Source organism: Pelodiscus sinensis, unplaced genomic scaffold, assembly GCF_049634645.1.
Source record: "Pelodiscus sinensis isolate JC-2024 unplaced genomic scaffold, ASM4963464v1 ctg35, whole genome shotgun sequence".
Classification (NCBI taxonomy): Eukaryota; Metazoa; Chordata; order Testudines; family Trionychidae; genus Pelodiscus; species Pelodiscus sinensis.
Window position 1 is genome coordinate 4,985,110 of NW_027465908.1, and position 12,277 is coordinate 4,997,386.

Sequence of the window (12,277 nt, forward strand, 5' to 3'; positions counted from 1 at the left end):
GGCTGAAACGCCTTGCTGTAGAGAAGCAGCTTCAGCTGCATCTCGCGGTCCCATCTCGCTTGGGCAGACAATTACTGATAATTGGGGCATTTGTTGGGTACATGCCCATCGCCCAGGCACTTGACACAGAATGAGTGTCCATCAGATGTAGGCATAGCTTCATGGCACTGAGAACACTTTTAGAAGCCGGAGGAAGCCAGCATTACGAACTGAGGATAAAACGTTTTTTTTTTCTTTTTTGAAACAGAGGACTATTAAACAAACACTCTCTAACTAAACTAAATAACTACTAACTACTGGCTGACTACTAACTATTTACAGAAATCTTTCTTAAACAGCTGAAGAGAAGGGAATTGCTCTGCCTGCAACTGTTGAACGGTAAGGAGGAACTGGTGGGAAGCTGGACTCAGCGCAAGCTAACTATCAGCACAAGCAGCACGTGCCCGATGCATGCGCAGTCTGGCTGGACCATGGCTGACGACTCTCCGACTTGCGGCGCCGGGACGAGCCCGACACCTCAAGTAGAGCACCCACGGGGACACCACCGAAGAAGAACGTTCCTATAGCACAGTGGTTGCTATAGCAACCTTTTCAAGCATACAGACCCCTTTCCAATATTAAAATTTCACAGACCCCCCCTAGTGGAGCAGCAGGAAGGGGCGGCCAGCACATCCCTTGGCCTGCGTTGCTTCCTCAGCTCCTGCCCCCTCCAGCTCCTGCCCATCCATGGAGGATATAGTGAGGGGGCTCTCATGGCCAAAGGCAGCTCCTGCTCTGGCACTCCGCCTTGGTCTGGGCACGGAGTACTGAGGGAGGAAAAAAAAGAAAAGAAAAGTAAGGATCCATCCCACTGGAGGACTGAGACAGGGGAGAGGACTAGACCATAAACAGCAGCACAGCTGGCAATGGGAAGACAGATGGTATCAAGATCCCATCCCAAGCATGGGAGGGCGATTGTGAACGGCGAGGCCCAAGCGAGAATCACCTAGTGTAAAGTCCCAGTCCCTCGGTGGACCCGATCTTAACTTTTCCTTCCCTTTCCTAAACTTTACGAGGCCCCTCCTACGCTACTGTGGTATACCACCAGGGGACCGCGGGCCACAGGTTGGGAACCATTGCCAAAGCACCTTCAGAAGAAAGTCAGGGATAGCATCCCAGTGTTGCAGTCAACATTCCTCTCTCTTGATAGAACAGTCTCTTGGACCAGTAGCAGTATGATCCATTGCCTATGCAGACACCATAACACTAGGATCTCACTACCAACTATGAGGTACTGCTCCAGTAAGTAAGCTCATCTGTTTCATTTATCTTATTAATGTATTTCACCCTTCGGCAACACCTCAGCTTCTGCGTACAGACCCATTACTGAGATATTAACTTCCAAAGGTGGATAAACAGCCAACGTCATATATTAGAGTAGTACAAGTTAAAATCATCCCCTAGTTATATCCATCTTACGTAAACTACACAATAAATCTACCAGCCTAACAAGGTTTAATGCCCTGAAAAAACAAATGCAAAAATACAGAACAAATTCATTCTCAAAAGAGAGGAGGATAGAGGGGATAGATCATTTGGCAACATTCAAAATTATTTGCTGGGACAGAGAGTTTTTGAAACCAATCGTCATCCTACTAGGGATCTTATGCATTTAAATATTCCCAGCAGTGCAGAATGTCACCAGATACATGCTGTTAGCGCTGGAAATAAAGGTAGCACTCACCTTTATTAAACCAGCGATACTCAAAGCAATACAGGGAGTACAGCAGCGACATGTGCAGGAGGCTAACCAACTGGCCAATGATATCAATTGGGAAGAGGCTCACAATCATCCCCTGCAGAGGAAGAGAATAAATTGAGTTTGCATTCTACAGTAGGGGATTCATCTTCACCCTAGCAAATGATATGAGAGCATGTGACAGGGTGTACCAACCCTGCACTGGTAGTGAAGGAGTTAACCAGGCTTGCCAGGCTGAGAAGGCCCCTCCCCCCGCAGCCCTGCTGGGCATGCTCTAGCTGCAGGGTCAGTATAAAGAGCAGCTCAGTTGGGGCTAACCATGGAAGGGGAAGGAGCTCCTGCCAGAGCTGAGGAGCAACCACCTCTGCAGAATCAGCTGGAACCACAGCTGGCGCCAGAGACCCCGCGCCAGCCGGAGCCCCACCTGCCACCAGAGCCCCCGTGCCACCTGGAGCCCCAGCTGCTGCAGCCTCCCCCGCGGCCACCGCACCTGCCATGAGCTACCACCACAGTTGCGACACCGATTGTTACGGCGCCAGCCACAGCCGTCCCGGTCACTGATGCCGTGCCAAGTGCAGCCACTGGCGCATTCGCTGGGCCAGGTGGGGACGGGGTCAGGCAGCAGGCGGGGGTAGGAAGCAGCCCAGGGCAAGTGGCAGGAGATAATCTGGAGAGCTTGGCATGCTTTCCTGCCAAGCCAGTGGTGGAAGCCACCCACCACTCATAGGGCCCTGGGTGGGGGCCTGGTGGAGGAGGGCCCGGGCCCCCCTACCCTGACACCCCAGAGAGGGGAGCCCTTTTGGAAGCAAGAGAGACTTGGCCGCTAGGCCACCTTAACCCCCAACAAGGGGGCAGTATAGACTAGGCTGCTGGGCCATACTGACCCTCAGACAGGGTGCAGTACAGATTCAGCCGCTAGGCCACATTTATCCCCCCGGCCAGGGGGCAGTAGAGACTCAGCTGCTAGGCCACATTTACCGCCCCCAGCCAGGGGGCAGTACAGACTCGGCTGCTAGGCCCATTTACCCCCCAGCTAGGGGGCAGTACAGACTTGGCTGCTGGGCCATATTTCCCCCTCCTAAAGGGGGCGGGGCGTGCAACCCCGTGTCACAGCACAACTAGAGATTCCCTTGATTTCTTGTACTTTTAATTTTATTCTCCCACCCTCCAAACCCGACCTCCCTTCTAGCACAGCTCATCCTGTCACTGTGGGAATATCAATCAATTTGGTCACAATTTTCTTCATGTAACACCTCCAGCCAAGAGGCTCTCTCTCTTTCAAGGCTGTCACTAATGCCAACAGCTGCATTTGAACAGCAGAATGGTTTGGCATCTCCCTTAAAGCATTTCACAACTAGTAAACACTTTTTTCTCTACTGACTCAAGAAAGGTCTAATCTCACCTGGATGAGAAATAGTGCTTGCAGTAAGAGGTTAAATAACATGTCAGCAATGATTTTACTGACACTGGAAAAGGGCTGGGGCTTTCTTCCGGAAACTTCAAATGCCAAATCTGCAATGTCCTGAAATAGAGAAAGCTATTTCAGGAAAAATAATTTACAAAGACAATTAACACAAGTGTGTGCACTACTGATCTATAGTTATCATGCAGATTCTACTGAGTACACTTTCAGTATGCAGTAATAGCTTTAGCTAGAAGGGTTTGCACTTTTCATTCAAGGGGTCAGAGAATTTTGGAAACCTATGTATTGTTAATCCCATTGCCACAAATGGAGAAACTGAGGCACAGAATCCAAAGTCATGCAGTAAGACACTGGCAGAACAGAGAAGAACTCAGGTCTCCCAACTCTCAGTCCTTTTCTGTAATCACAACCCCATGCAGTTTTGATCTCCCTGAAAACTATGTCCCAATCAACATGAAACACAATGCATACATTCCATAGTGGACCTGCCATCATAAGCAACTATCACAATGCCAAGTCAATCACCACATCTAGAACAATAACCTCTGTGTAATAAAGTTCCTTTCTTGGAATTATTCATATTAGAGCATATGGCTGTCAAAACTCTGTCCAAATAAGGGCCACACTAGCAGCTTGTTTGAGCCAGAAGGCTTTCTCAAATAGACATGAAAGAAAGCAGGTTATGGCTCATTTATAACAGAGGTACCAGTCTGTGGAGACTACATGTTCCAGCATGCAATGTCTCATCTCAGTCTGACTGGTCACCCTTCATACTAAAAAATAAAGTAGGCAATGTGGTGTACTCTTGCATTATGGTCTTAAGTAAGCCACCCGTAACACAGCATATACTATGTCACTGGTTTAATGTGAACTTCTGCTCCCATAGTAATGAGGGTTGTTTCTCATCATCCTCACCTACCTGAAACCAGATGGCATTGACAACTTTACTGAGCACAAACAGAGGAAGGACCCAAAGGGCACTGAAAATAGAGGTGAGGATAAATTCCAGCCAAGACCAGACATCACCATGTAGTGAGGGATCACCTTTAAAATAAGAATAAAGTTTCCCATCAGCAACATGCACATAAGATTCTCTGCATTTCAGACCGCACTATCCATAGTTTTAATGGAAAAATAGCAAACAGCAGTCTCCTTAGTACAGATGTGATTGATATTCTGGTCTTACTAAAAAGGGAGTCAGGCCTTGTCTACTCAACAAGATAAGGTTGAATTTATTAAGGTCAATTTCTTACCACCTTATTTTGTCAACTTGAAGGTCCATGTTCCTGCTGTGTACAAGAATTCAACGTATTTGAAATAGCGCATCCCCTGTAGAGAGAATGCCATCAACTTTGAAAGCGTTTCACTGTAGGTAGCTATCCCAGTGCCTGTGCCATTTTGCATTCTGGATTATGCTCCCAGTGCACACTGGGACCAAAACCGTGTAGCGGATGGTTCTGGGTTCATGTCTTCAGCATCCCATAATGCACTCATCTATTCCCCCTTGCTTGAGATCAATGGGAAACAATGTTTTTGCACCCTTTTAGGCCTCGATTACCCACATAGATGCCATAGCAGCACGAGCTTCCCCTTCTTCCTCCCTCTCCCCGCAAATCCTGATTAAGGATGTTAAGGACTAGTTGACTAGTCGAGTAGTCGATTCCCCCCTCCCCTTGCTACCAAACAGAGGCAGCAAAGGAGGGGGGGGAAGAAGGGGTACTTCAAAGTGGCAGTGCCTCGCAACTGAGCCGAGGATCAGCTGTGCAGCGCTGCCACTTTGAAACTCCAAGGTGGCGTTTCAAAGGGGCAGCCACCGCACGGTTGCTCCGTGGCTCAGTTGTGCGGCGCTACCTCTTTAAAATGCTGAAGCACCGCGGAGCATGGGGTCAGCTGGGGACTCCCCAGCTAACCCCATGTTCTGGGGAAATATCACGTAGAACCCGAGGTCAGCTGGGAACTCCCCAGCTGATCCCAGATTCTAGGAAAATGCTGTGTGGAACCCAGGATCAAATGTGGAGTCCCCAGTCCTCAACGAAGGAATGCAGAAGTGCCTATTGACTAGTCAAGTAGCTGATGGAAATTCCATCAACTACTCGACTAGTCAATTAACCGCAATTTAACATCCTTAATCCAGATGTGCATCAAAGCATTGTGATGTTAATGTCTACCTTGGCGTACCTAATGGTGGAGTATGTCAAGAGTGTATGCCCAGCACTCCAGAAAGAGGATAAGGACAAATCTCTGGATGCCATGGCCATGTTGTTCAGACAAATTTAGAAAATTGGAAACGTCGGCAGCATTCAATTCTCTGGAAGCAGTGGAATGCGAATTCTGGTGCTGCCAGACAAGCACAGACTGATGGGACCACATAGTGCTGCCGATATGTGATGATCAGCAGTGTCTGCAAAACTTCTGAAAGTACAAGACCTCTTTCATGGAAATCTGCAAATGGCCTTCCCTGGCTCTGAAGCACAAGGACACCCAAATGAGACCCACTCTGACAGTGGAGAGGCATGTGACAATTGCCCCATGGAAACTTGTGACCCCAGACTGCTACCAGCAGTTGGGAATCAATTCGGAGTGAGGAAATCTACAGTAGAGGCTACTGTTACACAATTAGCCAAAGTAATCAGAGAGCAGTGTCCGAGACAGAACATCAGAAATGGCTGCCCGTCGCAGGGAGCCATAGCCTGTAATACCTCTAAGGCTGGTATAGGGGGCTCTGTCTGTGAGGTGGAGTGTTTTCCATATAAGGGCATGTAAATTAATAATCTTCCCCTGCTCGCTCCACCCATTGCAGTGAAAGATCAGCCAATGGGCTGACTTCTGCTCAGGCCTGCTACTCCACCCACTGCAGCAAAAACCAACCTATGGGGTGATAAGTTCACAGGCAATAAAACAGGCAGGCAGCCCCTCTCTCACTGGGGATTCGCATCGAGTGAACACCTGGACTGATCACCCAGACACCTTGAACCCCCCGCTCTCGAGTCTTACTGAGCGTACTCTGAGTTGGTCGACCCGAGTGGAGACAGTTTATGAGCGTGTGACCGGTACTTGTGTTCCTGCTGTCTCCAGAACTGGTATAACCCCCCCCCCCCCCCCCGCCCCGCCATCATCCCTATCCTGATTGATTTTTTAGTTGTCCTTATTGCTTGTCAAGTGACAGTGGCTAAAAAGTTACTAAGTTAGTTTATAAATAGTTGTGGTTTAGGTTTTTTACTGCTTCCTTGTATAAAGTTGTGTAAATAATCAGCCCTATGGACAATACCAGTGTTAATTCAACTGTTCCTAACTCCTGGGCAGTTATTGGGAATTATTGTGATTTAGAAAAGCCTCAGGGAATTGTTTTGTGTTGTCTGGCAATCTGTTTAATTTTTGTTCTGATGATTGTCTGGCGTCATCAAAATAAAATCAGTTTGTGCTTTTTGAAACCCCCAGTTGTGGTCTCATCCTTTCCGGCATCCCTTCGAACCTCGTGTATTACGGGGACTGACAAGCAGCAGAATGGGAAACGTAGATGCCACAGTGGAAGGCTTTGCCACGATGGGGTTACCTAACTACAGTGGGGCAACAGACAGAATGCACATCCCCAGCTTGGCACCTTGCCAAGGAGTACATAATCTGCAAGGGATACTTCTTGATGGTGCTGCATGTGCTGGTGGATCACAAGGGCCATTTCACTGACATCAAGGTAAGATAGGAAAGTTGCATTACACACACATCTTTAGGAACTCCTGTCTCTTCAGAAAGATGCAAGCTGGAACTTTTTTCCCCAGACCGGAAGATTAAAACTGGAGTGGTGGAAATGCCAACAATGATCCTTGGTGACCCAGCCTGCCCCTTGCTCCCATGGCTCATGAAGCCATACATGGGCAGCCTGGACCACAGTAAGGAGCAATTCAACTACAGGCTGAGCAAGTGCAGAATGGTGATTGAATGTGCTTTTTGGCATATAAAGGGAAAGTTTAGGAATCTGCTGATGAGGTCACAGCAGAGAGCACAGCACAGGGCAATACATATCAGGGAGACTTTGAAAAAAGTTTTATGAATGGACAATTTTGAGAGTCATGCACCTTGCTCTCAATGAGGTGCCCCTGCATTCAGTGCGTTTGCCTGAAATCCCCCACTCCTCCCCTGCAATACAAACAATAAAGAAATTGTTGTTCAGAATTCATGCATTTTTATTTAGGGAAGATATCAGACACACAAAAGGGGACCTCAAGTCAGGTGATAAGAAATGCAAGGACAACCTTTTGCTTCAATGCCCCAGAGGTTGAATGTGAGAAGCCGTCTTTGAGTCCCCTTCCCCCATGTCGTACAGCTCCTGGGGATGGAAGCTATGGAACTGGGTGAGAAGGGAAATTGTTCTACAAGGGGAGGGATGCTCTCCAGACATACTGCTATGTGCCCCATCATAGCCATCAGGGACAGAAAGACATTCTCCTGGTGCTTTCATTGCAGTTCCCTGCATACTCTCTTCTCCTGGTGCTCCACTGTACTCTATTCCAGCAGTGTATTCCTATACTCCATTTGCTCTTTAAACATGTCCATTTTTGCCTGTAGATTTGTGCAAGCCAGATAGCTGATGGACCTGAAGGAGTATGCCGTGAGCTCCCTGCTATTCCCGCTGCAATGAAAAGTAAAGGCCATACATTACAGGAGATATATTGTGGAGCCTAAAACCTAATCTGTTAACATTCAGCAAAGGTCTCTCTAAAGAAAATGGCGATGTGTTCTGTGCAAGGCCAAAGTTATGCTTTAGAGCAGCGACTGTATAGCAGGACACAGCAGAGTTCTCAAAGGAACATCTGGACTCTCATAGTTTGAAGGCAGGCATGGTAAGGGGCCTGCCAGCCCACAGTCCTGCAGCTGGGAGGGAGGGAATGGGGTCTAGTTGTGCTGGTGCGGGGGCAGGAGGGCAGCTCACATAGTTTCCCCGCTCTGTGTCCATCATACCCCGCTTCCTGGGAGAGTGCTACTTTCCCATATCGCAGGAGGGGGGACAGAGTCAATTCATGTAAGCAGGGCAGGGTGGTGGGTCACATGGCTTCCCTCCTGTGTCCACTACACCCCACTTCTCAGGAGAGTGCTACTTTCCCATCCCACAGGAGCCTGTGGGGTGGAGAGCAGAAGGGAAAGAAGGAGTGCCAGGGGCTGAAGCCATGCTAGCAGCAAAGGCAGCAGTTAATAGCTTCCCCTCCTCCTTCATCCAGGTTGCCATGTGAGACATCAGTATTCTCTAAATCACACAAAGTGATTGCAAGCAGATACTGAATGAATGTGGCCAGAAACATGGACCTTATGCTACAATGCTTTGTGCTGCAATGACACCAGACCACTCACTGGTGGCTTGGTGTGGGAAGGACAAAATAAGGTAGGCCTCCCCAGAAACCCTGTGACAGGATCAAAGAATTCCAATATGAGAGCTTTATGGAGATATGCAGGGAGGATTCCCGCTCCATCTCCTGACACGTTAAACTGTTCTGAGCCTCCCGCACTCTGTACACACAGAGTGTGCAACACATCACACTCAATTGCCTTAACCCTCTTGTACCAAAAAAAAAAAAGTGAACTCACCAGAAGTGCCCTTCATGGGATCAGTACCCAATTGTGAGAGGAGGGGACTGACACCAAGGTTATAAAAAGTTCTTGACTCTTGCTGCTCACTGGCTGGCCATTCTCATCATCGTCCTCCTCCTCCACCCCTTATGTTGTCCTCTATGCTGCTGCCCTGAGTGTCTTGGGAGGATTCCATGGTCTGACTTAGGAAGCTCGTTGGGTCACCCACAGGATAGCATGCTGCTCGTCGTAGAAGCAGCATGCTGGCAGCGATGCACCAGAACGTCTGTTTGTCTCCTTTGTCTTGTGATAGGACTGCCTCAGCTCCTTTATTTTAACATGGCACTGCTGGATGTCCCTGGCATATCCTCTCTACACCATGGTTTTTGCCATCTTTCCATAAATATCAGTGTTTCTTTTGCTGGTTCGGAGCTCCGAGAGAATCGATTCCTCTCCCCATGCCTTGATGAGGTCCAAGGTTTCCTTCATACTCTATGATGGTGCTCTTCTGCACCCTTGGGAACTGAAGATCATGGAACTTGAACTCATGGCTATGTGTGCTGCTCAGGTGTGCTCACAACGCTGGCCACAGGAAATGAAATTCAAACTTTCCTGGAGCTTTTCCTGTTCACCTGGAGAGCAGCAGTCACTAGTTCTGTCCAGAGTGATCACAGTGTCCCAGAGGTCAAGAACACTGACTTTCTCAATGCTGGATCAACACTACTGTAAATTCAGCCATGCATGGTTGAATTTTGCATTACTCCTTATGGAAAGCTCCTGCTTTTCAAAATCAACTTCAGCAGCTCTTAAAGTCAACGGAATGGGCTTAGTAGTGTGGACTCATTGTTTAGAAAATTGACCTTATGTGGCTAAATTCGACCTAAACTAGTGTAGACCAGGGCACATATAAAACCAGGAAGGGCCATTTCCTCCTAACCTTCTTTACAGACCCCTTTTCAAATAATACCCTAGCAGCAGTACTTCCATAAGAAATCAGTGGTTAATCCTAAGGGAACATATGCTTTGAGGCTGCTAGTTCAAAAGCAACGGCTTTCAATTTCTTGTGTTATAAGCAAGAATATAGTTGCTTCTTCCAACATTAGGGATAAGGTTTCTGGATTTGTCATTTATTTGTGGAAAACGTAAGTGGATGGGAAGAGAAAGCATTTCATAATTAAAAAGTTGTGCAATAGACACATGGGAAGATCTTGCCTATTCCTCAGTACTATTTTGAACGGATATTATCAAAGCTGTGTGGCTTGGCTTTGAAGAGATGAAAGTCCCAGAAAAAAAGATGGGGTTCTCTTTCATTTTGATGGCTAACTCTCTGGGTTTCTGATACTTATAGTGAGATTCCTTGACTTATCTGCTCCTCGAGTGCTCATTCTAATCAGCATTCTATTCCTTGCTCTGACTGAACTTTAAGAAATAACAGTTACAGCATATATATCATGAGAGATCAGACACCTGAACAGTGGATAAGAGTGCACCCAGTAGCAGGTAGAGAAGGACAGACATAAGAGTATAATGACAGAATGGAGTAAGGCAAGAGACAGTGACAGCAAAAGGGAAAGGAGATGAACAAAGATGTGGGGGGGGGGAGAGAAAGCAAGAAAAAAAGAAGGTAGGATAGTATTAAACAGAAGAGAACTAGTGGATGGGAAAGACAGGTCAGAAGACATAGGGTAAAGGTAAAAGATTTGCCTGGGTAAGTACTGTAGCAGGACATCTCTTTTCTCACACCAGCCTTAGCGCTTTCCCCTCAGGCAATGGCAGACCTGAAGTAATCGGCCCTACTCAAGCAGAGTTTGCTTTCCTCCTCCTGTGTTCTCTTGGTTGTATTTTCAGGGTAGGCCTGGGGGTCAGCCTAAGGGGTGATCCTCCACCAAACAAAAAAAGGAAAGAACCTCAAACAACAACCCAGCTGGGTACAAAGGAGTGTGTGTGTCCCCATGGGTGCTCCACTGTAGGTGACAGGTCACCTGGAGTTGCAGATCGGAGCCTTGTACAGCAGTTTCCCCCACTGAGCCACACATGCACAGGAGGCATCTCCCATCGCTCCCACCCAAGTGTGTTGCTCGCTCTCAGTTCTTTGTCTATGCCTGAGTAAATAAGACTCCGAGCGGAGGGGAGGAAGGGAGGGCTGTGGAGCACCCACATCTTGAGGAACAGTTGTTACTGCACAAAGTGAGTAACTTCCTTTTCTTCTTTGAGTGATGTCCCTACAGATGCTCCACTGTAGGTGACTATAGATCAATATTCAATCTGGATGAAGGGAGTTGGAGTCTCAGTCTGGCAGTGGTGGATAAAACTGTGGTAGCTACCGCTGAATCAGAAGCGAGTTGAAGTAATATGGCATAATGTTTAGCAAAAGTGTGGTCTGATGACCGTGTCACAGCTCGATAAATGTCTATTAGCGTAACGTTGTCCAAGAAAGCCATGGAAGCAGCTGTAGCCCAAGTAGAATGTGCTCATGGTAGATGTTGTAATGGCCAACAGGGTATGACACTTAACTATGCATGTCGATATCTACTTTGAGATATGCTAGGATGAAATGGGTGTCCATTTTGAGCATTCCACGATGGATATAAAAAGTCTTTGAGATTTACGAAATGCTCATGTTCTTTCCAGAAAGAAGGCCAATGCTCGTCGGATATTAAGAGTCTGTAGGGTAGCATCTTGCGGTGAGGCATGGGGCTTTGAGAAAAAGGTAGGTAACACAATGGGTTCATTCACATGGAATGGTGTACAGACTTTTGGTAAAAATGCTGGATGAGGTCTCAGTGTGACACTGTCTTTTGTAAAAACTGAGTATGGGGGTTCCGCCATAAGGGCCCCAAGTTTTCCTACTCTCCTTACTGAAGTGACAGCTAGTAAAAAGCAGACTTTCATAAAGAGGAAGGGTAGTACAACAGTGGCCAACTGTTCAAAAGGGGGCCTGGTCAAATAATCCAGAACAAGATTCAAGTCCCATAAGGGAGGTGGGGTCCTATCGGGTGGGAATATGTTGTGGAGGCTCTTAAGGAACCTTTTGGTGATAGGATATGCAGATATGGAGAAACCATCAAATGGGGTGTAGGATTTAGGATGTAGTCTAGGATGGTGTTCAGTGGGGACATCCATGGTTCTCTCTCAGTCCTCTGACACCACTGAGAAAAGCAGACTTACATTTTTGCATGTAAGTCTTTCGTGTAGATGGTCTCCTGCTATGAAGGAGAATGTCTTTCACCGTCTGAGAACACTGGTCTTCTAATTCTGTGAACCATAGAGTAGCCACACCTGGAGATGAAGAGTACTGAGTTGTGGATGCAACATCTTCCCATGGTTCTGGGAGAGAAGGTTGCATCAGCGTGGCAGTCAGTAAGGAGGTTGAACCGCTAGCTTGTGGAGGTATGGAGACCAGGTCTAGCACGACTACGATGGGGCTATGAGGATGACACACATGCAGTCTGTGCAGAGCTTGTGTAGGACTCTGGGAATAAGCGGTATGGAGGGAAAAACATAATGCAGAGGAGCTGTTCATTTGATCAGAAATGCATCACCTAGGGACTGTTTGC

The 12,277-nt window shown here is 47.5% G+C and overlaps 1 protein-coding gene across 1 annotated transcript in view; it reads right to left on the reverse strand.

Annotated features, from left to right (window-relative positions):
- LOC142824431 (etoposide-induced protein 2.4 homolog) overlaps positions 1-12,277 on the reverse strand; it is an 84,769-nt gene that overhangs the window by 20,485 nt on the left and 52,007 nt on the right. The window contains exons 6-8 of the mRNA XM_075916376.1: positions 4,081-4,205; positions 3,141-3,260; positions 1,724-1,835 (exon numbers count right to left, since the gene is read on the reverse strand). Of these exons, the coding sequence (XP_075772491.1) occupies positions 1,724-1,835; positions 3,141-3,260; positions 4,081-4,205 (357 nt within the window). The remainder of the gene's footprint in view (positions 1-1,723; positions 1,836-3,140; positions 3,261-4,080; positions 4,206-12,277) is intronic.